The sequence below is a fragment of the Marmota marmota genome, unplaced genomic scaffold, assembly GCF_001458135.2.
Source record: "Marmota marmota marmota unplaced genomic scaffold, marMar, whole genome shotgun sequence".
Taxonomy (NCBI): domain Eukaryota; kingdom Metazoa; phylum Chordata; class Mammalia; order Rodentia; family Sciuridae; genus Marmota; species Marmota marmota.
Window position 1 is genome coordinate 48,004,911 of NW_025999977.1, and position 25,515 is coordinate 48,030,425.

Consider the following 25,515-nt stretch of genomic DNA (forward strand, 5'->3'; position numbering starts at 1 on the left):
AGACCATATTCTGCAAGGAAGTATAGCCATCCTGGTACAGGCTTCATAGTGGGATGGGGGAAGTCATTTGTGTGGCTATCTGTTACCATGTCCAGCACTGTTCTGATACTCTGTGAATACAAAGAACTAAGTCCTTGCCTTCATTAAGTTTACATTCTAGTTCAGTAAAAAGATTAAATAAATAAATAATAAAACAAGCAAAAAAAAAAAAAATAAAACAAACCCAACATTTTATGTCAGATACAAGAAAAATTACAGTAGGGTCACAGGACAGTAATGGGAAATTAGATATAAGGTCAGGAAAGATTCTCTGAAGTGTTATATGAGGAAAGAACTGAATGAAATGTGGAAACATAAATGCACCAAATTGCTTTCACTAATGACTTAGGAAATGAATTCTAATTTCGGCTTTAGCCTTTTCTACTTGGATGGCCTGGAAAACTTGTTTTAAGCTCATAGAGCACCAATATAATTATTGAGATGCTCAATAAATGTTAGGTGACTAGAGTAGTTACCAAATTATATTTGAATAAGTGCTTCTTCTTTTTTCAATATTAGAACCTAAGTTCATGTTACAGGCTTTAGAATGCCTTTTGTCATGCTAACCTAGATAAAGAGCTTCTTTTCTCTGAAAACACCTCTCCAACACTTATACTGACCCCTTATAGAGTTATGATGTCTACATTTTTATACCAAGGGGAGTATTTGGCTGTATTCAGCTTAAATTCAAATCTGAAAGTTCTTCCAAATGGTAGTAACAGATGTATATATATCATTTACTGGGTGCCTATGTCAGTGATGGAAGATACTTTGTAGATATTCAAGCAGCTTTATAGGATACTACTCACCACTGTACCACCAGGGCCCAGCACAATGCTTGCTACATAATAGATCTTATATAAATATTTGAATAAATGAGTCTCAGAAAAGTTAGGAAATATCTCCAATGTCACAGAAACAACCTGTAGCAGAAAAGAAACTGAGCTACGCATGTCTGACAAAAAGGTTTTAGCCATGTCACCCAAAATACAAGCCATTCCCTCAAAGACTAATCTTACAAAGCCTCGAGTAGGTAGACAAGAACAAGCCTCCAAATATCGAGGTAAGAGGGAGAAACCAATTCCAAGATCCAAGTGGCAGACCTTAAGGGCAGAATTTCAGACACATGATGGTCATAAAGCAATAACCAAACACATAAACAGTAAGCTGTTGTAAGTCTGTGTATCAACAACACAACCAGATCAGCAAAGAATCAGTGCAACATAGAATGCTTTAAAAATGATTGGCATAACTCAGGTTATGAAATAAGTCCTTGAGGAAGAGAAAGTAAAAACTCACATTAAAGTGCATAAAGTTAGGGCTTGGGGATATAGTTCAGTTGGTAGAGTGCTTGCCTTGCATGCACAAGGCCCTGGGTTCAATCCCCAGCGACACACACACACACACACACACACACAAAGGGCATACAGTTATAGCTAAATGAAAACAGATAAGTCATTCCTTACACATTATTCATCTCAAAATCTCAAGAACAGCTCTGGAGAGGAACATCATTACCCTGGGTACATATGTGATTGCACAAATGGTGTGATTCTACATCAGGTACAACCAGATTGAAATGTTGTGCTCTATTTGTGTACAATGAATTGAAATGCATTCTGCTGTCGTGTATAATTAATTACAACAAAAAGAAAAAAAGGCAGATCTAGATATTGTTATAAGTATTTGCCTGGATTAGATGGTCCTACTGATTATCATAGCTCAGAGTAATGCACAAATTAAGATAAGCAGACCATTGGGAGAACATTTAAATGGGATTTATTGGGGGGGGGGAGCAATACAGTCTTTATAGAATTACTGATAATAAAAATTTTGTGAAGAACTTAGGTAAGCACTCAGTATATGGTTGATAATTATATAATAAATGTCAGTTTTCCTCCTTCCTCAGCAATTTCTACTACTTCTAATTTTTATTATAAATAACAATGGACATTTGTGTACAAGTTTTTATGTGGACATTTTCTTTTTGCCTTGGGTATATGCCTAGGAGAATTGCATAGTAACTCTACATTTAACTATTTGAGTGAACATCAGACTTTTTCCAAAGTGGCTATCCCATTTTACACTACTGCTGGATTATGAAGGTACCAATTTCTCCATTGCCTTCATCCTTATTTTTTATATTTTAGCCATTCTATTGGATGTGAGGCAATAACAAGTTATGGTTTTGATTTGCATTTTGGTAGCTAATAATGTCAAGAATTTTTTCATGTGCTGATAATTTGTATATCTTCTTTGGAGAAATGTGTACTCTGCTCATTTTTAAGTTATCTTTTGATTATTGATTTGCAAGAATTCTTTATACAAGTCCCTTAGCACAGGATTTTCAAATATTTTTTTCCCATTTCATGGGTTGTCTCTTCACATTTTTCTTCTTCAGTGATGGGTATTGAATCTAGGGCCTTGTGCATACTAGACAAACACTCTACCACTGGGCTGCATCTTCAGCTCTTTTTACTTAGTTTGAGACAAGGTCTCACTAAGTTGCCCAGGCTGGACCCAAATTTGTAATCCTCTGCCTCACCCTCCTGAGTGGTGGTATGACAGGCGTGCACCACCATGGCAGCTCTCTTCATTCTCTTAATGCTGTCCTTCATAACACAAGTTTTGATGATGTCTACTTTATCTTTCTTTTGTGGTGTCATATCTAAGAAGCCCTTGCCTAAACCAAAGCCCTGAAGATTTATACCTATTTCCTCCTAAGAGTTTTAGTTTTACTTCCTATATTCAAGGATTTGATCCACTTTACAGTAATTTTTAAGCAATATATAACATGAAATAGGGATTAAGCTTCATTTTCATATAAATATCCAATATTCTCAACAGCATCTACTGAAAGACTATTGTTTCCCCATTGAACTCTCTTGACTCTGGTTGAAAATCAATTTATCATAAATGTGAGGGCATATTTCTAGATTCTTAATTCTATCCCATTGATCTATACTGACCCACATGTCTATCTTTATGTTAGTACAATATTTTTTTCATTAACAAAGTTTTGTAGTAAGTTTTGAAATCAGTGAGTCCTCCAATTTTCTGTTCAAAATTGGCTGTTCAGAGTCTCTAGAATTTCCATGATGCTAGAATCAGTTGCTAGGTTCTGCTACAAAAGCAATCCAGCCAGCCAGCCAGTCAGAAAACAAGCCTGCCAGAATTGATGGGTTGTACTGAATCTGATCAGTTTGAATAGTGTTGCCATTTTAAGTCTTCTGATTCATGAACATGAGATCTCCATTTATTAATTTCTTTTACAATACTTGTTACTTTTAGAATGTTTTTCCATTTGTTTTGTTAAATTTATTCCAAGGTGTTTTCTTCTTTTTGATGCTACTGTAAATGGAACTATTTTCTTAATTTTCATTTAGAGAAATTTCATTTCTATTTTTATACTCTGTGAGTACACAGAAAAATAATTGATTTTTGCTGATCTGTGTACTTCAACCTTGAGCTCATCAGTTTTAACAGATTTTTAATGGATTCCTTAGGAGTTTTCAATATACATTTGAAATATACATTCAATATATATTTTTCAATATTGTCATTTGCAAATAGAAGCAGTTTCACTATTTCTTTTCAAATCTGGATGCTCTCTAGAATTTTTCAGTACTAGATAAATTTATGAAAAACTTAATATGTGGATGTATTCAAATCAATAGGGCATAGATTAATTTTTAAAACAAAAGTAAGGGAAAGAAAAGTGCTATAGAAGAGAAAAAGCAGAAAACTCAATGAATTAGAAAGCAAGGAAACTGATTCCCACAGCACTACTACAGTATTAACTAGCTGTTTTGCATTCTTAATGAGGTAATAATCCTCTTAATGAGTTTATAATCCTCTTTTGGTTACACAAGGGATTTTCAAAATCTTTTTCCACTTGATATACCATGAACTTTGGGGAATAAGGATAAATTTCCTTAGTTTATTCAACCATTACAACCATGATTTTACTACATATTAACCATCCTCTCTCCTTTATCCCTCACAAAGGAGAAAAAGGTTACCACAAGTAAAAGAGGACACTAAAGTATCTTCACATTGAGAGAAAATGTAACTATCAGGTAAGTATAGTCGATAACATTACAAGATATTTATAAAAAGTTACCCTCTTGGGAACAAGCTGGAATATAAATAAATGCTTCAGTGGCTTGTGGAAGAAAAAGTAAAAATCAACAAATGAACAAAGCATTTACTCTGTCAAATAATGCACTATTTAAAACTATAAGAACAATATGGATATTTTTTAAAAACAATAAAAATGTGTTCTAAAAATATATATTATCTGAAATTTTATCACAGAAAGTCATTTTTAAAACCCAAATTTTAGATTCCACTTTTTAATTATAATTTTGATTAAAATGGCAGAAACTTTTCACAATATATAAAAATTAAATTTTTCTACTAAACAATAACTATCTACCCTCCCTCAGCTTTGCTTATATTGATAGTAGTATAATAATAAATTATACTGAAGTATTTTATCTTTCATGTATTCTGGAATCTTACTTTTAATCTCTGGGATAAAGGAAGAGGACTATCCAAATAAGTACCAGGCTCCATGTCTTTCTTATGACTTTGTAGACAACTCTCAGAACTTTTTGCTATATCTAGAAAACATTTTTCTTCATTTCCGGTTGTTTTATAAGACTTGACAAACAGTTCAGTTTCTTTAACATGTATCTTAGGGTTACTCAATTTGCTGTGGTTGTGTCCTTTGAAGTGGGCTGGGCTATGGTTCTGAGAACTGTAACACATTTTTTGAGTTGTGCACTTAGCTTTCCCAAATGTTGGGGTACTTTCTTCGTCAGAGGAATGTCTGTCAAAGAAAACACTATTCTTCATGACGATTTTTTGAATGCGTTGCCTATCAATTTTTCTACTACGATCTAAAGCAGGATGTAGTGGTCCAATTCTAATATCAGAGGTCTTTACTACTGGATTATTGACAGGATAAGGTATGGAAGTACTAACTTTATAGTTTTCTTGATGTAGCTGGTCTCCTTTTAGGAAATGAGACTTTCTAGATTCATTTTGCAAATTAATTTCTGGAAGATCTTTTGAAAGATGCAACAGACAATCAGAACTACTGTTATCAATACAAGATTCTTTGTCCCTTGTTAGGGACACAGTTTTCAGATGAATATCTGGTTGTATATTATCCTGAGGATATGATGATTTTATTTGTATTCGTTTCTTTAAAGGCAAATCCTGAAGATGTAAATCACTAATGCCAGAAAGCAGATGCTCTTCAGGACTAATCTTTTGAAGATTCCCATGCAACACTTTATTGATGTTTGTGGTACACCATTCTGATTCATATGACAACTGTTCTGGGATATTTCCAAAGTCTTCAGGGATGGCTGATAGGTCTGATTCAAGTTCTGATTGTTGTAAAACATGAGAGAGAGGGTTTATTTGAATAGCTGAAGAATTACTAAAAGAAGTATCTTCCCAGTCAATGGTACTCAAGTGTAGGTCAGTAATTGCAGATATATTATAGGATGAAGTATTAGGCTGATTAGATTCTGAAATTAGAGACTTACTGACATCTTTAATATCCTGTATAGTCAAAGGTCTTGAAGAAGACATTTGCTGTTGTGTACTCAAATAAGGAGCATTTTCAGGTAAAAGCAAGCCATTGGATAAGGCAGAAATAGATTTCTGTGGTAATGGAGGATCAGGAGAAATTTCCAAATTTAACTTGGCATTCTGCTTAAGAAAGATTTCACATGTGGGGTTTAAAGTCTTAAATGACTGAAAACTCATTACATCATCTGATTCTGGTGAACTGTTTCCTTTAGGTTTAATTTTCATATCTGAAAAAGAAAAAAAAAATATAATAAGCAAGTATTTTCTTTTCCTTAACTTGGGCAAAAATACATAGTTCAGATCAGAAATCTTCTATATGAGCTGTTTTTTGCCTTTTCTCTTTTTCTTTATTCATTCCTAAAAATATTATAAAATATTTTCTTCTGGAAAAAAGTTATAATTGAGTTGTTTTTCTTAATGAGGTTTAAGAAATAGTAAAAAAAATATATTAATAACCCCAAATGTTATAGTTAGATGCTCTGAATTCAGTTAGTATAATTATTAATACCTGGTTAAGTTAGTAGACACAGAAGAGAATGGTGTACTTCTGGTTTTTCAACTTTCAAAAAAAGTATATGAAGTTAAAGAGAAAAAGTATCATTCTTTCTTTTGATTTTACAGAACTTCCAACAAAATTTAGACAAGACATATTCAAATAGAATAGGTGGTTCTTATCTAACAGGAGTGTGTGGTATATACAGTTATCCAACACAGTACTTACTTTTTTTTGGTTTCTTCCCTTTAATTTCTAATTTTTGTTTTTGGTAGTCAGCTACAATCTCAGGATAGGCTGCTGTAAACAATGATTCTTCTTCGATTGTAAGTAGAAGCAATTCTCCATGTTGTTGTTCTTCTAAAACATAATGTTCTAAAAGATTAAAAATGCAGTAAAACAGCCTTAATTATAGATTTGAAAAATCATTTTTCCCAGGTAACAAAGTATACCCCAGATTGACAATTTATCAGAAATCTTGCTTTATAAGATCTCTATTCTAATAGTATAGAATTTATTTATTTATTTTTGGTCTGGAAAAAACTGAAAGGAGATTCCTCTGAAATTAGAACTTGAAAATTTTTTTGCTTCAGAGATGGTAGCAGCAGTTTAAAGAATAAAAAACTTTTGGGCTGGGATGGAATTCAGTGGTGGAGTGCCTACCTAGCATGTACACAGTCCTGGATTCAATCCCCAGTACCGGGAAGGAAAGAAAAAAAGAAAATAAGAGAACTTCAAGTTGGTTGGCTGGTTGGTTCTAATTTCTCCTAGTAATTGTTAAAATTCTGGATAAGAAATGGAATAGACAGTTTTCTATGACTTTAAAATTATTTTTCTTTAAAAGAGATGGCTTCTGAACAGAACAGAATTGAAAAGGTCATCAAAAATATTATTATGTCAGAGGTTATCTCTTCCTCTCTTTTGAAGTGCTAGGCATTGAACCCAGGACCTAACATTGCTAAACTAGTATTCTACCATTGACCTATACCCCAGGTCCCGTTATAAATTTCTTGAGGATATTCCCAAGCAGTTGATAATTCCCAAGAAGATGACAAATGAAAATGCATATATGTAAATTCGTGATGTGATATAAAAATAGTAGACTAGATTCCCATGTGTATTCTATATGTGGGCAAAACTACATGCAAAGCCAAATTATAATGAAAACATCTATAACTTTATAGCAGAAGCAAAGGAAACAGGAGATCTTAAGGTGTTTCTTGTTTAAAATCAGCTTGTAGTCCACTTCTTCCCTCAGGAATAGCTCCCTCAAGGACAAATAAAAGTTACCTGTTCCTCAGTTCCAGATAGGAGAGATACACTGCTAAACTGGGCTAATATTTTCTTTCCTGAAAATACATTAGTTGGTAGAACTGTTCCTACATAATTTCCAAATTCCTTAGCCTTCAATTTTCTTACTATTGCTTAGAATAGTTACCTATTTCTTTTTCTTTTCTTTCGGTACCAGGGATTGAACTCAGGGACACTCAACCACTGAATCACATCCCCAGCCCTTTTTGTATTTTATTTAGAGACAGGATGTCTCACTGAGTTGCTTAGGTTCACGCTACATTGCTGAGGCTGATTTTGAACTCAAGATCCTCCTGCCTCAACCTCCCGAGCTGAGATTATAGGTATGTGCCACTGTACCCAGCTCTAGTTACCTAGTTCTTTATATAATTTTATTTTTCAAAGTTTCCTACAGCTTAAACTTTAATTCATGCAAATATAATCACACAATCTAACTTCAAGAGCAAATAGATATAAACTTGGGATCATTTTCTATTTTAAATTATGTGTACTTTACTTGTCTCTGAAGATAATTCAGAACTCACAAAATTTCTGTGTGTGGCAAAAATAAGAGTAATGTGACAATTATAAATTCTCATAAAACTAAACAGAATAATGGAAAGGAAGGGTACCCTGTGACTATTCAGCAATTTCAACTGTTTTAGAACTAGTTATATTTAAAATCCAATGATTGGAACTTTTGTAGAATAATTTTTTAAAGAATACATTGATATTATTTTCTTAAACATTACAAAATAAATACCAACTAAAAATCACTTGAAGTTTATCATATTATTAATCAAAGTCTATTTAAAATAATACAAGTAAATCAGTTTACACAAATAAACTAAAAAATTAATGTATGGTACATGCTTTATATGCATCTTATGTTATATGTAGTTACACACACACACTTACTACACATGTATGGTCAAATATTTTACGTTAAAACATTTTTCTTATATTGAATACCTACCAGGCTTTTCCCATTCTACTTGAAAACAATGAACTCCATTTCTGATTCGAGGTTTAACAATTCTGAAAAATAAATTCATCTAATGAAGTCTAATTGTATGTGTCATAGAAATTTTCAATTTACAGACAGAATAATTCAATTGCTATTGATTTTTATTCTAAGTAAAAATAAGAAATTACTGCCTAGTTATTCCTTTGAGTAGTTAAAAGAATAATTTTATATTTGGTGCACAAGATTTATAATTGTTATATTTTTCTTAGTAAACTGTTCCTTCTTTATTGGGCAGCGTTCCTTTTTTCCATGATTTTCACTTTGAAGTCTACTTTATTACATTATTTGGTAAGTATGTGCCTCATAAATCTTCTTAAATCTCTTTATTTTATACAAACTTGCTATTATTTTGTATGTTCTTAGTAAACACAGTATCCAATAAACTTGCAACAGATGAGTTTAATCCACTCACATTTATTGTGATTACTGATTAAATTGGATGCATTCATAAATGTTATTTTGTGTTTTCTGTTACCAGCTTGTTCTTTGCTACTTCCTCCTTCTTATATGATTTTGGTTTGATACTTTTATTTTCTTATTTTAATTTTGTTGGTAAGGATGACCAAGATTATACTTCTTGTGGTTACTCTTTATATGTCTGAAAATACCTTTTCTGTGGAAAATGTTTTAATAATTTCTAGGTGACCAATTACGTCACTCAGTAATGAATATAAATATAAATAAAATATTTCACTTTGAAATATTAGTCCATCATTTCCTATCAGCATCTATTACTGTTATGAAAGGTATGTGCTATCAGATTGTCATTCCTTTGCCTTTTGTCATTTTTGATACTTCCCCCCAAACTTTTTATTTTGAAAAGTTTCAAAACATTAGAAAAGTTACAATAGTACAATGAATATTAACACGTTTATTGAAACTCGCCAGTCTTAATATTTTGCCAAATTTGTTTTTTCCCGTTTGAAAATTAGTTGCATACATGCCTTAGAACATCACCCCTACAAAGCCCAAATATGTGAAGATTTCTTCTCCCTAGCCACAAAGCAAACTTCAGAAAATTAATACTATTATACAGTTCATTTTGATTTTCCCTCTCTGTACTTAAAAATGTACTTTGTAGCTTCAAGAAAACTCAGAATCCAGTCAGGATCACAATATTTTGCTTATATTTTCATATCTCTTTAATCTAGAAAAACTTTATAGCTTTAAAATTTTTATTATATTCATAAAGAAGAGTCCAGAATGGCAGTTCTGTGAAGTGTTCCTCACTTTGGATTCATTAGACTGTATTTTTCCTCATTAGATTGAGATGAAACTTCTTTTGGCTAAAACATTACATAGAACTGGGGCTATAGCTCATTGGTTAAGCACTTGCCTAGAATGCATGAGGTCCTGCATTCAATTACCAGCACTGCCAAAAAATCAAAAATAAATAAGCACACACACACAGAGACACACACTCACATACATGCAGATGATATGATATCTTTATTAGTAGTCATTACTAACTTAATTAAGCTGATCTCTACTTCTGAAGGTACCATTTTTCCTTTGTAATTAATCTATGGAATGTCAGTTGAAATCATACTTTTTTCCCAGCAATCTTTCATCAGTGTCTTCAATATTTGTTGATGATTCTTTCTTGACTTGTTTATTAGCACTTTTTAAGACATTCCTTTTATGCTCAATATCTAGATATGCTGGGTACAATATGCTGGATTTATTTATTGTACTTGGAATATAAATTTTAGAAAACTTTATCAAATGTTATCTCTTCAAAAACTACTTTTCAGCCGGGGACAGTGGCACATGCCTGTAATCCTAGTGGCTCTGGAGGCTGAGGCAAGATGATTGCAAGTTCAAAGCCAGCCTCAGCAATGGAGAGGTGCTAAGCAACTCAGTGAGACCGTATCTCTAAATAAAATAAAATAGGTCTAGGGATGTGGCTCAGTGATTGAGTACCTGAGTTCAATTCCTAGTACCAAACAAACAAAAACTACTACTACTTCTCCTCCTAGTTGGTTCTAGAAAACAGGTAGAAATTCTCAAAGTATTCTCAAGTTAAACTTAAATATTTTTCATTAGTGTTAAGCTGTCTTCTGTGTGACTTGATTAGTAGTCTTCTAATACTCCAATTCTCTGTGATCAAATTAAGCCTAGAGTCCCATGTTTAAATGACTTTTTCTTAAGACTTTATCTCTAATTTTTAAGACTTCTAGAAGTTCACTTTTTATATCCATTTATTTAAAATCATTTCTATCTACTTCGTTTTGTAATTTCACCTTTTCATCTTCTTACGGAAATATCCTTCATTTCCTTGAGACTTCCTAGTATTCAGAAAGGCCAATAAATTCAAAATAAAAAATAAAATAAAAACCATCAGTGTTAACTATTTAATAAAACTGACTTGGAGTGAATTCATGATGCAATTGTTTTTAAAAACTATTTTATTTCTTTATCTATAATGCATTTTTCTTTAATTCTCTCATATTTTATCTCTGTTCTCACTTCTACTTCTCCATTTCTTGCTGAGTATTTTTCAGCAGCAATTCCAGCCTAGTTACTGGGTTTTAAGAAACAAATCTGACCCTATCAGGCCTTGGTTTTAGTCCCTTATTCCCTCTATACTTTTGTTTCTTTCCTAGTCTACTGAAATTGTTATCTTGTTAAGTCTAGCTCTTTTTATATTTATTTCTTTTGATAACCTATTATTACTGTCTTTGAAGTAGGAGAATATGTCAAAGCATGATTTGACTGTGTTGTCTAAACTAAAAGCCCTGAATATGCTTTTCATGTCCCAGGAGGTTTTTCCTCCACCTTTGCAAAATAAAGAGCTACATATCCCACTTTTAGAGATATTAAGAATAGTTTAGATCATCACATATTCTAATGGAAACAAGGAGTCTTCATCACATAATTCTTAAGCTACATTACCGTATTGGCTGTAATTGTTTAGAGTTCCTTCTACCAAGTTTTCTTTCTTTCATGTCATAGCGGGTCAAAAGTACCAACAATTTCTCACATGCATAGGGATTGGGCCATTCCATTTTTTCAAGGGTAAATCTCTGTAAATATGATAAAAATAAGAGAAGACTTTAAAAATTTCTTGGAAACAAATAATACTCTTAGGTGTTACCATTTTTTCCATTATAATTTAAATTAAAATTAATGAGAGTATTACTAGAAAGAACGATGAGCCTTCTAAGGAGGAAGCACTGGACAATGATGAAGTTCTAAGATTCTTGGTCTGAATGCCAGCATACTTCCTAGACTTTGGGTTAGGTAACTTAACCCGTCTAATGGTTAGTTTACTCTGTGAAATGGAGACAATATAACCTAACTCACAGATTATGAAGATTGAGAATATATGTAAATTATTAAATGCAATAGTAAATTTTAAGTGGTCACTAAATGTTGGCTGCAATTATTAATACGGTTATTGAAAGGGGCAAGTAGCAAATAGTTACAATTTATTGAGCCATTTCTGTGCCCAGAGCCGCTATACTAAGGGATAATAAACATAATCTCATTTAATACTTATGGTAACAAGTAACGTTATTTTTGTTTTGAGGATAATGCATATTCCAGGTCACATAGTGATGACAGACTGTTCAAATTTATATCTAGATCACAGATTTCAAATCTCAATCCTTTTGTAACTTATATTGCCTTCCACAATCATGCATGTGATCCTGACATTCTTTGGTGGAAGCCCCCTCCCCACAAACATAGTCCCGGATACAATATGGATATATGGTAACTGGATATATGGTAATTAAGACATTTTCAAAAAAACAGCATTATTGTGATTTCTCTTATGGTATAGAAAGTATGTCCACTGTGTGGCAAAGGAGTAAAGGATAAAAGTAAATACTAAAAAATATATGAATAGTCAATAACTATCTGTTTTCATTTTTAAACCTCTTGAATAAATTCATTACTAACTTTGTACTATAAAGTAATAATTCATTTTAGGGTACCTGGAACAATAATAAATCAGGTCTTTGGTACCTGATTACCTTCATCAATTTATCTTTGTTCACAAGGAATTCTTGAATAACCTACCAGGGGGGAAAAAAAAAAGGAATTGGGACCATGAAACTTAAAAAGTTCATGAAATGAATATACAATTGAATTATTGGTTACCTCATGAAATGGGAATCCCTCACAACTGCAAGCTTTCCTGAAAATAAATTATATACATTATTACTATAATCAGACAATTATTGACAGAATCTGAAATGATCTTGTCCAATCTCCTGTCTTTTAAAGAAAAATATTACATGTAGTTCTTAAACATTCATCAAGTTTATAGCTGAATAACAACTATCTCCTAAGATGGCTGAATTTTGGAGTGGAATCAAGAAAAGTATATGTATGACTAATCTAGATGTGGGAGGTTATGTGAAAAGAGTTCAATCACAAGTCTATATACAGCTCATGATAGGAAAAAAAAAGTCTTAAAAAAAATACCTCTTAATAATGTTCTCTACTCCATTTAGTTGCCTATCGTGTTCTGTCCGGTGCCATTCACAAGGACAGGAGTATTCATAGTCATGCGGTTCACAGTATCTATCACTTTTACATAATTTGCATCCATTACGTTCATGATCCTTAGGTGAGCCTTTATGGAGAAAGTATATATATATATATATATATATATATATATATATATACACACAAGAAAGTATAATTTTCAGTGCTTATGAATTACTTTCTATTACATTTTTTTCATTATCTAAACTTTCAAAAATTGGTACTGCCTAGCATAGGTTTTAGTAAATTTGAGTTGAATAGAGTAAAATTTGAGTTGAACAGAGTAAAAACTTTCTGGTTTATGTAGTAGCTATAGAAAAGCATAATGCAATTATTACCAAAATGATGATTTATTTAATAGAATGATTAATGGATTAATAATTAATAATAGGGTTTCTTTGATTAGCATATTAAAAGCATATGCCAGTTAATTACCTCTGTCAGCGCGTAGCTCTCAGTTACACAGTTATTTTTAAACTAGGCTTGAAACATAAATAGATTATGACTACAACATAGGCGTGGGGCCCAAGTTTCCTTAAACAGGAAAAGTGTGGTTACCTTCAACATTGTTTTGAGAGTATAGAAGAGCATGTATATATACTTAATTTGAGTTAAAGTTGTCATTTATAAAATATCAAGAAATTACAGAATATCATATTATTTGTAAAAACATTTATATTCTTCTATGATTTAATTTATAAATTAACAAAGTCAGTGAAAACTTACACTGAGATGAGCTAATAGGATCTCCTAATCTCGTTTGGGAGTGAAAGGCCTTTCTGACACAGCTGTGCTCAGTGATATATACATATTTTTTTTCTTTCCCTCCTCCTCCTCCTTTTTTTTTAAAAACAAAACAAAACAAAACTAAGACTAATGGAGATCCAAGTTATTTTCAATAAGAGTGACTATATATAGAAATTAGTTTGAAGTCATTATCTTTACACATAGTAAAAGTGCATTATGGGACAATAAATAATCATCTAAGTAAATAAATATAAATAATTACCACAGGGGGCTGGGGTAGTGGCTCAGTGGTAAAGCATTTGCCTAGCATGTGTGAGGCACTGGGTTCGATTCTCAGCACCAAATATAAATAAATAAAATAAAGATCCATTGACAACCAAAAAGTATTAAAAAAAAAAAAAAAAAAAAAAAAAAAAAAAAAACACCAAAAAGTAAAATGGTTTCAATTCCATTTTTCCCATTTTTAAAAAAAGGATTTATATATTGAAAACATGATAATTTTAAGATATAAGTAATTAGGTATCAGTTTGAAATTATACTTATTGTATATTTATCATCTGTTCACATCATTTCATTCAACAAATATTTACTGAGAGTCTATTATCTGTGTATAACAATTTGAATCTAAGGCATTCCCAACCTAGTGGGAAAAAGCCTTCAAAGTATTATTAATAAAGGTATGAAAAAGTACAATGAGAACAGTAATGAAAGTGTGGATATCAGACTTTCATATCATGAGGATAGTCCCTCTTGTCTGCTTACCTGGATGGCAGCACACAGAGCAGTGAGCCAGTTTTTTAGCTACTCGTGGTTGCACAGCAGAATAACATGATTTTTCATTCCACTGATTAAATCTGCAATAGAAATTGTTTTTTTTGGGGGGGGGCAGGGGTCACAAAAATGCTGTTATCAAATGTCAATTTACTCTATTTCCTTTCACCTGACAAATTATCTTCCCTTTGGTGGGAGATAAATTTGATGACCTTGCCTGGAAAAACCCTTAGTCACAAGTTTTAAATGTGGCCTTAAGAAGAGCAGAATTGCCCTCTGGATGCTGTGGTACATGCCTGTAATCCCAGCGGCATGGGGGGCTGAGGCAGGAGTATGGCGAGCTCAAAGCCAGCTGCAGGAACTTAGCAAAGCCTTAAGCAACTTAGTGAGACCCTGGCTCTAAATAATGTGTAAAAAAGGACTGGGGATGTGGCTTATTTGTTAAGTGTCCCTGAATTCAATTCCCAGTTAAAAAAAAAAAAAAAAGCACAATTACCAAAAAGGAGAGAGTATATACCTAAATGTGGGTATTGTAATCATATATTATATATTCATTCAGCATCTCTTTAGAAGGAGCTTGTTAGATAGCAATATATGGAGAGAATGATTTACATATCTTTGCTCTCTTCTCTATATGCCAGAGTTTAAAACAAACAGAATGTGTACATGAACATTTTTCTACATCAGAAATCAGAGCAAAGTGTAATATATAAACCAAATAAGAAATCTGCATTAGTTGAAATGAGCATTTCTTAATCTGTTATGCAAACAGAAAAACATTACTCATTTAATGAAAAAAATTTAAATATATATTACAGTGGAAATTTCTAATAAATAAAAGTTAATTTTGCTTTTGTCTAACATTCCATGTTAACATAAAACCACCAAAAAGCTAGGTAGTAAGCATAAAGCATTAAGTACCGTGAAATGTGTCCCTCTACTTACAGAAGTTAAGGTTTCAATAAAAAGCTAAATTACCTCTTAAGTTCTTTAGATAATATCTGGTACTTAGAATTATTTTTTAGCTGTTAGAATTTTACTCATTTACCACAAAGACAAAGTACAAGTTTGTTAAAAATTAGCATTAATCGCTTCTGGAGAAGTGATAAAGAACTAAAAATGATAGTGATAAAGTGATAAAGATATAAAAATCAAAAGTATTCAGGGAAAGCCAGCATAAATTTATGAAAATTAGAATAATAGATAATTATAAAAAGCAATATAACTTAAGTACTTTTAAGTGTTAAGAGAAACATTTATGAAACTGCCCAAAGTACGAATTTGCTGAAACTGTTTCAAGAATGCCCTGGAATTAGTCAACTAACATATTTGCTTGCTTTTCCTTCTTTTTACTATTCTTCAAAATTCCCAAATGATTCCTTCACACACCCCAATGCCAAAGTACACCTTTTCTTTCCTGTTTTGGCACAGTAATCACTGGTGTCAATAATGGGTTTGCTGAAGTCCTAGATGTATCAATAGTTTTTATGGCTAAAAAAGAAGCTTTACAGGAAAGAATACAGGAATGTGAATTATCTTTCATGGTCATTCCTTCTTTATTTCTATCACTTAGTATTTCTTTTCAGGCATTCACCACCTATCTCAACCTATTGGGGCCAAGACTGTTGAATTCTCCCTGTGTCCCAGTTCTTTTCCTCCTCATTTATTCTATAACTTAGTAGTAAACAGCCTGTAGCAAAATGTCCATGGTTATAAATAAAAGCATTTCAAATGGTACTAATAGTGTTTAGTGAGCTAATAATATATCTTTTAAACTATTTATATACTTAGGACATATATTCTCATTTCCCCTTTGGAAAGTTTTAGAATAAATAAAAATAAATTATTTTAAATGAAAACAGCAATTTAAAAATACAAAGACCCTTTTTTTGGAAGGGATAGTCCTGTTTGTGATACTATTAAATTTGACAAGAATCAAAGTCCAATGTTGCAAGAAAAAGTTATTTTTAGTTACCTCTCAAGCAAACTTTGACCTTTCAAAATCTGTATGAGTTTCAATGCTTGCTCTTTTCCAACTCCAGGGACTCCCTTTCAGAAAGGGGAACAAAAAATTCAAATGTTAATAACCAGCTAAACAAAGTGTAGTGAGTTCTTCAATGGAAGACTGCAGCTGAAAGAAACAAAAAGAGAACTCTGTGTAATGATAGAAAAATATGTAAGATACATTGTTACATGTGAAACCTAACTGCAAAATAATGTATGATGTAGATTTGTTAGTAATTATATTATTAGACTATTAAACAAAAAAATTGAGATGATATGCCAAACCACTAATAGTATTGTTTTAAAGTTGTAGTTGGACACAATATCTTTATTTTATTTTTATGTGGTGCTGAGGATCAAACCCAGGGCCTCACACATGCTAGGCGAGTGCTCTACTGCTGAGCCACAACCCCAGCCCTACTATTTCTTTTTTTTTTTAAAAGGGGAGAAAAGAACATAATTTTAGAGGGCTTTCACTTTCTAAGTTAATTGTTTCAGTAATTTTTTTTTTTTAACTTAACATTCTATTTGTAATCAGGAAAATTAGTTTATTTAATTATATGAACATTTAATATTTAAAGACCCAGAAACATAAAAAAGAAGAAAAGTTTGAAGTTTATTAAAAACCTCATAAAATTAAAATGTGAATTTCAAATGCACAAAAATTATACACACAAACATATTCACATCACAAGTTCTGGTTTGAATCTATTGGTTCTTGGTTCCTATCAAAGTTTATGAATATATTCCTATTAGTAAGGCTGCTATTTGTCCATTATGCACTAAGATAGAACACCAGTTTCAAAATACTTACAAACTGGTTGGTAATGACCAATACCCGAGCACCCTGAATATCTGTCTGACTGCCAACCCACCTATACCCAAGATCCAGCTACTAAAAAGCTAGTCCATGCTACAGCAGAGGCTACCTCGAAGTCAGTTCCATCTCTATAGTCTATGACTTTGGCATGCTAGTTGTTAGATATTTTGAACTTCCTATATTAAATTATGGTAGTACATTGTCTTAAAAAGAGATAGCATCTTTGTTTACAAAGGATACAGAAAGTCAAACTAGCTAAGGCTTGCTGCATATTGTAAATACCATTGTAGCTAAAGCTGGTTTCTGGGAGTTTAAGTTTTAAGTTCAAATTTGTTGAATTCAACACTGAGCCATTTTTAGATTTTAATTATTACATATAAGAAAATAGGATCTTTTATTTAAGGAGATTTACAATAAAATAATGGTTTGTTGTATTTAAAGGTCTTTCCTTCTGCTTTCTTTTACCAGTTTAAAAAAAGTCATAGTGGCTGGGTGTGGTGGTGCATGCCTGCAATTCCAGTGGCTCAGGAGGTGGAGGCAGGAGGATTGGGAGTTCAAAACCAGCCTCAGCAATTTAGCAAAGTGCTAAGCAACTCTGTGAGAACTTGTCTCTAATAAGACACATAATAGGACTAGGGATGTGGCTCAGTGGTCAAGTGCCCAAGTTTAATCCTTGGTCCCCCCACCTTAAAAAGGCATTGATTCCTATAGATAGCCAATGAAGACATGTTAGAAATCAAAGTTAATTATTTTATTCTCCTGTTTTTTCATTTCTCTTTGGTGCAAAAAAAAAAAAAAAAAGGTCATTCTTCTTCGTACTTCTTTTAGGAACAGAGGTAATATGAAGGATTTGTCAGGGTAGAGATGATTTGTAGGGATACAATGATGTGAATATATAGTACCTACAGCACCTGTCATTTTTATTTTTAAGCACAGTATTTAAGAAAACGGGTTATTCTTATAATTCTTAATTTATCACTTACCTATCTATTATATTTATTTGTTACAGAGTACCATATTATACATCCTAAGATATAAATTAAATGTTTCAGTGAACAAAACCTAGTGCAATGCTGAGTGGCATGGAAATATGAATGGCTTACCTCAATAATCATGTTGCTTAGCAACATTAATAACAATGAGCATGTGTACAACTGGAAATCTACAATGGATATTGAAAACTAAAAAAACTGACAAAAACAATGACAGAAAGTAGCATTGGCATGATATAAGAAAAGAGCAATTACTGTTTTTTTTTATAAGGGTAGTCAAACTTGAATGTGAATCTCTCCATCTAGAGTAATGGTTTAACTGAGATTCAAACTGTGATACCATTTATCATGCTATTATATTCTGGTTTCTAACAGTCAGTGTCATATGTCGGCTCTTTAACACTATCTGAAACCAAAGATGCTATCTCTTTATGGTGTTTGAAAGATTTTTAAGACAATGTACTACCATGGTTTAATATAGGAATGATGATGTTCAAAATATTTAACAACTATTTTAGTTATTGAATGGCTTGTTATGCCTAAATACTTCAAGTTAGATTCTTAATTATATAACTACATTGATATTAATACAGCACATAAGGTACCAAAAAGATACACTTAAAAGTAAGTAAACATAATTTCAGCTTGCCTTTGGAAGATAGTCACAGCCAAGAAGTATTGCTAGTCCAACCAGAGCATCTCTGTCCAAACCTAGTTTACTCTTGATAGATGACATTGTGTAACAGTCAATGTGAGGATCCTAAAGAAAATAGATTTAGTTCAATCTTCAAAAGGTAAATGTTTACACACTAAACAACATTACAAAAACCAATTTGTCAGTTACCTTTCTTTCTTTCTTTCTTTTTTTGGGGTTCCAATCCTTTTTATTTTGAGACAGGGTCTCACTAAGTTGCTTAAATCCTTGCTAAGTTGCAGAGGCTGGTTTTGAACTGGTAATCCTCCTGCCTTAGCTTCCCAAGCTGCTGGGATTATAGCATGTGCCACCACACCCAGTAGTTTACCTTTAAAAATTTAACTATTCCTAAAATTTAAGTAGAAAAATTATTTGGATGACTAGAATCTTCATAGACTCTGACACTTCAATAGACAGAAATAAAGTCATAGCTGTTTCAAAAACAGTTTAAAAAATAAGCCATAGTGGATTATGTTTTCCTCTTTATTGCTTTTGGTTTATAAAAATAGCGTATAATACATATTGTAGAAAATAAGCATTCCCTATAATTGTATTGCCTTAATTATTATTAGTACCTTGGTGCATATTCTTCCAAAAAACCATTTTGACACATATATGCTAACGTTTATTATTAACTACATTTTTATGCAAAAGTAGAATTCCATGAAATACTATTTTGTAACATTTTATCTCAACAATCTTCCTGGGTATCTTTTATGTCAATAATATATATCTTTTAAATGACTGCATGACATTTGATATGGATTCTGAGGCAGTGTTTCTCAGTGGCAATACTATTAGCACTTTGGGAGGGATAACAGGATTGTTTGGCAGGAGGTTTAGCTTGCATGGCCTTTATAGGCTCCCTTGCCTAATTCTGAATCATTGCAAACAAATTGCCTACTGGCAGTATTCTCTGCTGAGGACCATGACTGTTAACAGTATTAAACCAGTCCCTTTCTATAAATGAACATTTGGGTTGTTGGCTAAATTTTTGTAATTATTAACAATGTTACAATGAACATCCTGCCTTATTTACTTATCTGCACATTTAGAGGTCATTTTGAGGATGAAATAATAAAATGGACATGTGGGTCAAAGTGATGTATTTCGCATCTAATTCTGTGGTATTTTCTTGAAAGTGATTAAGAATTAAATCATGTGAAACAAAGTCTAGCCTTTAGTAGAAAAATCTACATTTTAAAGAAAAAGAATTATGTGGCCGTAATTTTTAAAATTTTTTGAAAATTTATTTTTAAGTTGATAAAAAGCAAAAATTGTACGTAAGTATGAGGTACTAAGAATCATTTCAATACATGTATATAATCTGTAATGTTTAAATTGAATTAATCATATGTACTTCCTCAAATTTTATCATCATTTATTTATGCCAAAAATTTTAAAACCTCTAACTCTTTGAAATGTATAGCAAAGATATTTTTAATAACAGTAAACATTTTATTTAGCAAATGCTATATGCCAGGCATTACATTAAGCATTTTACATATATTATTTCATTTAATCAGCCCTTTTAAAAAGGTAACTAACTTATAAAACAAACACTAAAGAAAGAAAACAAATACCTTTGTACTTATAGTGAAATTCCTGTAGACAGTCTGGGCTCCATAGAGGAAAGCATCACCATCGTTGGTAAGGCAGCCATCTACCTGGCCACTGGCATTGAGGTGAGCACACATGGCTTCTGCTTCTCCAGCAGCCTGAACCCAGGGGACTCCTAGACATTCTAGCATATCTAGGCACTGAAGCAAAAAGCAGGTGCGAGAAATAAAAATATATTTTTACTGCTAGTTTCTTCAGCGTTTAATTTACTACATTACAAATACTAATAGTGGCAATTTAGGTATTTTAAAAATTAAATTGAAAAAAATGCTTGGGAATTTGAACATTGATACTTCCTCTTAAGGAACACTATAACTTTTCTAGGTGTGATAATAAAAAAATCATATTGTTACTGTTTTTTCATGTTTTAGAAGCTATCTTTTAGAAAATAGCACTGAAATACTGAGAATTACACAATATTATGGGTGGCATTTGCTTCAAAATAATGTGGGAATAAGACAGTGGGTAGAGACATAGATGACATAGACCAATTTTTAAGATTGGTGATAAGTTACTTTTGTCTTAATTTAAGATATTTTTGTGATAAAAATTAAGATTTTTTAATGTCAATTACAAAGTAATATGTATTTGTCTTTTGTTCAATGCTATCTTCAAATTCTGAAAATATTTTTGAATAAAAACGGATCACATGAAGATTCACACACGTAAACTATTGAACTATAATAACTTTTCTCACATGATAGTCAAACCAATATGAGCTTTAGTTTTTTTGGTGGTGTTGGGGATTGAACCCAGGACCTTGTGCATGTGAGGCAAGCACTCTACCAACTGAGCTATATCCCCAGCTCCCAGTATGAGCTTTTGGGACGAAGATCCTAGTGCACAACTTTAGCTTGAAGACTTAATAACTTTTTCATTTATGAAACTCTCATATTGTGGGGAAACCATAGAGTCATTTGTTGGTGTCCTTCTAGAAAATCAAATGTCTGGGCAGCATGATTACATCATTTTGTGATACATAAATAACCCATTGTGAGTTTTCTTTGGATTATGGTTAAGCTACCCAACTGAGTAGCTTACAGTTAGCCATATGAACTAGGTCATCTTTTTTATCCTATATTATTCTCTCTGTATTGGGGAATACTTAGAATGCTGGAAAAAAGAAGATTTTGACTTGTATTTTCCAGTGACTGACAGAATAAACACCTTTGGTTTAGACTTGTTGATCACTTTCATGTTATCATACATACCAAAAACTTCTGCCAGGTGTTACCTACGGTAGATAAGATTCAAAAAGACAAAATATTATGTTGAAAAAAAATTACTTCTCAGGAATCTGGACAGGTAATTTTAGGGAGAAAATTTTATTACAGGTGTTATTTCTACCTTAAACACTGATAAGAAGCCTCCTTTCCTAATAAGCAAAGTCACTGCAGCTTCTTGTACCATTTGTCATTACAACTTTTTTCAAAGAACCAGCACAGAGGAAGTAATGAGGCTGCCTGCAATTGTTTCCTACCCTGTTCTTCTATCATGTAGGGGAGTTGGTATAGGAGGATGAATTATTTGTGCTTTTCATGCTCATACCTAAATGTCGGCAGTGGATTAGAAAGACGTAGGGCCTGCCTACTAACTAGGAGTACAAAAATACAAAAATGAAAAGACAAGCAATACTGTACTGACACAAAATGCCTTAGAGCACCATGATATTTAAAACGCAGTACAAAACCTTTCTTCAATTACTGACAGTTGTTAAGATGGAATACTCACTAATTAAAAACTATTTTTTAAAAATCACATAATAGATAATAGACAAAATTTTAGAAGAGGAGAAAAATGACTTAGTTTATGCAGTGTCTTTTAAAATAAATGAAATTTTTAACAAAAACTGAAAAGAAAAACAGGGAAATTAATCCAAAGCAAATATATAGTTTATATGCTTAATATATAAAGGACTTATACAAAAGTAAAATTAAAACCTCAAGAGGTAAGTAAGTAAAGGACATGATGATCTCACTTAAAGACAGACTCAAAATAGGTGGCCAGCTTAAGTTAACCATGAAAAGTCCAATACATAATAAATGTAACCTTTGCTTCTGCAGAGTACAAAGAAAAATCTGCCAACATCCATTGTTTTTGTTAATGCACCAAAATGGTTTATCTTACATTTGTACAGGTAGAAAATATGTGACAAGAGCTACAAAATTATTCTAAAACTTTGGTTTATCAAATCATTTTGGGTAATTTTTATCTAAAATTCTAAGTCACAAGAGAAAGCTACATACACAAAAAAATGCTCATCATAATTTCATGTATAATGGAGAACAACTAAAAAGCAACAATGGATACATCATGCAAACAATTCACAGGTTCACGTATGTTGTACAACCACTACAAACTATTATTTTTTAATAGAATATGGCAACAGGAAACTACGTGTATGATAAATGAAAAGCCCATGATAAAAATTATTTAATCTACTACTATGAATTTTTAAATTACACATTCAAAAAGAGACAAGGAGGCTAGAGTTGTGGCTCTGCGGTAGAGCACTTGCGTAAAATGTGTGAGGCATTGGGTTTTATTCTCAACACAGCATATAAATAAATCAATAAAATAAAGGTCCATCAACATCTAAAAAAATTTTTAAAAAAGAGACAAAGAAAATATTTTCCTTTTATTATATTTTAGAATATAACATATTTTAGGCACATTCTTTATTTCTGTTTTTTGGGTACTAGGGTTTGAACCCAGGGATGCTTCATAAATGAGTTACATTCCCAACTTTTTTATTTTTTTCTTTGAGACAGGTCTCACTAAATTTCTGAAGCTGGCTTAGAATGTGTGATATTCCACCTCAGCCCTCTGAGTTTCTGGAATTAGAGTCATGCATCACCACACCAAACCCTTCTTAATTTTTATAAAAATATAAATTATAACAATGTTATGAGTAATGTATAAATAATACATTATAATAACAATAATTACTTTATAAAATTACAAGCCCTAAGGGAAGCCAAATATATGAACTATCTATATATGAACTATGATGAATTTTGAATGAAAGAAGTGTGAATTAACAAGACCTCATGTATTTGGGAATTCTTTAAGTGCTGAAGATGTTATAAAAGATACTCAAGATCCTACCTACCATGTATTTGTTACTTTAGATATATTTTTCTCTAATTTCTCAGAATTTCTAAATGCCAATGCCAGGACTTGGGTTCAGATCAGTTTTACTCTAAAATATACACTCTTTTTTTTTGTATATAAAGGTCTTCTCTTCACAGTATAGCTAATGATTACTCAAGTTTACAAAGTTTATTAGAGTAAAATGTACTCTTTAATTAAAGTCAGATTATTTAGTCGAATCTGAATGCCTACCTCTCTTAGGACTGACTTAAAATGTGATCTCCCTGTTTTCTGAGACCATGCTTTTCCAGAAGGTCCATACCGAATCTGATTCCTCTTATTCATGACGTCAGCTTTCAGCTTTGGTGGTTCCCCTTCCATAACAAACACCAGTTTTACATCCATTTGTGTTAAATATGAGATACGAAAAAATAAGTTCCTGAGATACATAAATTAGTAATATATTAACCATAAGTGTATAATGACAGTGTAAGTCAAAATTGTATGAACACAAAGGCAAAACCACTAAGACTAGTACCAAAAATATTAAGTGCAATAACATTTTCATTACTAAGAGTTAGTTTACATGTAGGGGAGAAAACTGAATGTTTTTATGTGAGGGAGATTAACTACTATTCTCATTGTTATGTGAAAAATGATTAGGAGGAGGAGACCAAGAGCAGAGGAAGGGAAACGAGTGAAGGTGTTATTTCAGCTGTACAGATGAGAGAATTTGGCATGAACTGAAGTGGTGTATATGGACACTGAGCGAAGTTTGTGAAAACAAAACATATTTTAAAATAGAACTGTCAAGACTTATTCATGCACTGATGTGAGAGGTAAGATGGGGAGATAATGGTTCCCCAAATTCTGGCTTTTAGCAACTGATACATCCTACAGTATAGATTACGTGGGAGATAGATGTGAGTCTGAAGCTCAAAAAATAAGAGGTACAAATCTGTGAGTCATTAGTATAAAAATGGCATATTTAGAACTACTATATTTTAAAATCTCAAAAATCATCAGTATAAAAATGGCAGATTTAGATATGTTAAATATATTTTAAATTCTTAAAATATAAAAGAACAACAAAAAATTAAGTTTAAATAAAGCCAAGATACCAAGAAGACACTTTATACAAATATACATTCACACTTAAGAACTCTGATTTTACCTGAGGTGTGGCTTCATGACGGTTCCAATCATTTTTTTGACCGACTGGGCCTCACACACCCAGAGACTCAAATCAACTGCAATGGTTTTCCCACTAAGACTCTGCAAGTCGATGTGTTGCTTAACAGGCTCCAAAATTTGCCACAAGTCATTCACTCCCATTCTGTTGATTATCTACTGTTATTTGAAATATATTTTACAAAAAAATTTGTTAAAGGAAACAGAAGTTCAGAACATAAATTCAAACAGTATATTTTGAGTGAGTTCTGGAAAATGTGTAGAAGATTATTTTCATTTCTTTCACTTGTCAGCCTCAGCCTTTTATGAATTAAGAACACCCCAAACATTAAAAATATTTAAAAGTTGTTTTAACTATCTTTGTTCTAGCTAATAACAGAAGCTTACAAATGAAGAGATGGGAATAAAATGCAGAGATCCTGTAAAAAGAGGATGGGACCAGTCCTCTATCAAAATGAAAAACAAACAAAAAGAAAAAAGGAAGCAAGTGTGGAAAAAGATAACAACAGAAGGACAGAAAAACCAAAGGGGGTTAATGAAAGAAAATTTTGGTGGAAAATGGGGGGAGAACAAACAAGATGGAGAGTTGGAGGAATATGGAGTTATCTTTTTAAAAACTGCACTCCCCCC

At 32.1% G+C, this 25,515-nt stretch overlaps 1 protein-coding gene across 6 annotated transcripts in view; it reads right to left on the bottom strand.

The window, feature by feature from the left end:
* Nucleotides 1–1,801: 1,801 nt before the first annotated feature.
* Nucleotides 1,802–25,515, bottom strand: part of Gen1 (GEN1 Holliday junction 5' flap endonuclease) — a 29,000-nt gene continuing 5,286 nt past the window's right edge. Inside the window, exons 2-15 of one of the 6 annotated variants that reach the window (XM_048804778.1) lie at nucleotides 24,869–25,044; nucleotides 23,947–24,133; nucleotides 20,565–20,741; nucleotides 18,937–19,047; nucleotides 16,447–16,520; nucleotides 14,463–14,554; nucleotides 13,680–13,790; nucleotides 12,891–13,041; nucleotides 12,564–12,600; nucleotides 12,437–12,478; nucleotides 11,352–11,482; nucleotides 8,406–8,467; nucleotides 6,368–6,514; nucleotides 1,802–5,873 (exon numbers count right to left, since the gene is read on the bottom strand). In XM_048804778.1, the coding sequence (XP_048660735.1) occupies nucleotides 4,543–5,873; nucleotides 6,368–6,514; nucleotides 8,406–8,467; nucleotides 11,352–11,482; nucleotides 12,437–12,478; nucleotides 12,564–12,600; nucleotides 12,891–13,041; nucleotides 13,680–13,790; nucleotides 14,463–14,554; nucleotides 16,447–16,520; nucleotides 18,937–19,047; nucleotides 20,565–20,741; nucleotides 23,947–24,133; nucleotides 24,869–25,029 (2,814 nt within the window). In that variant the 5' untranslated portion in view covers nucleotides 25,030–25,044 and the 3' untranslated portion in view covers nucleotides 1,802–4,542. Of the gene's footprint in view, nucleotides 5,874–6,367; nucleotides 6,515–8,405; nucleotides 8,468–11,351; nucleotides 11,483–12,397; nucleotides 12,479–12,563; nucleotides 12,601–12,890; nucleotides 13,042–13,679; nucleotides 13,791–14,462; nucleotides 14,555–16,446; nucleotides 16,521–18,936; nucleotides 19,048–20,564; nucleotides 20,742–23,946; nucleotides 24,134–24,868; nucleotides 25,045–25,515 lie in introns of those variants that run through there. The other 5 variants (XM_048804777.1, XM_048804776.1, XM_015479953.2 and 2 more) reach the window with 5 other exon arrangements.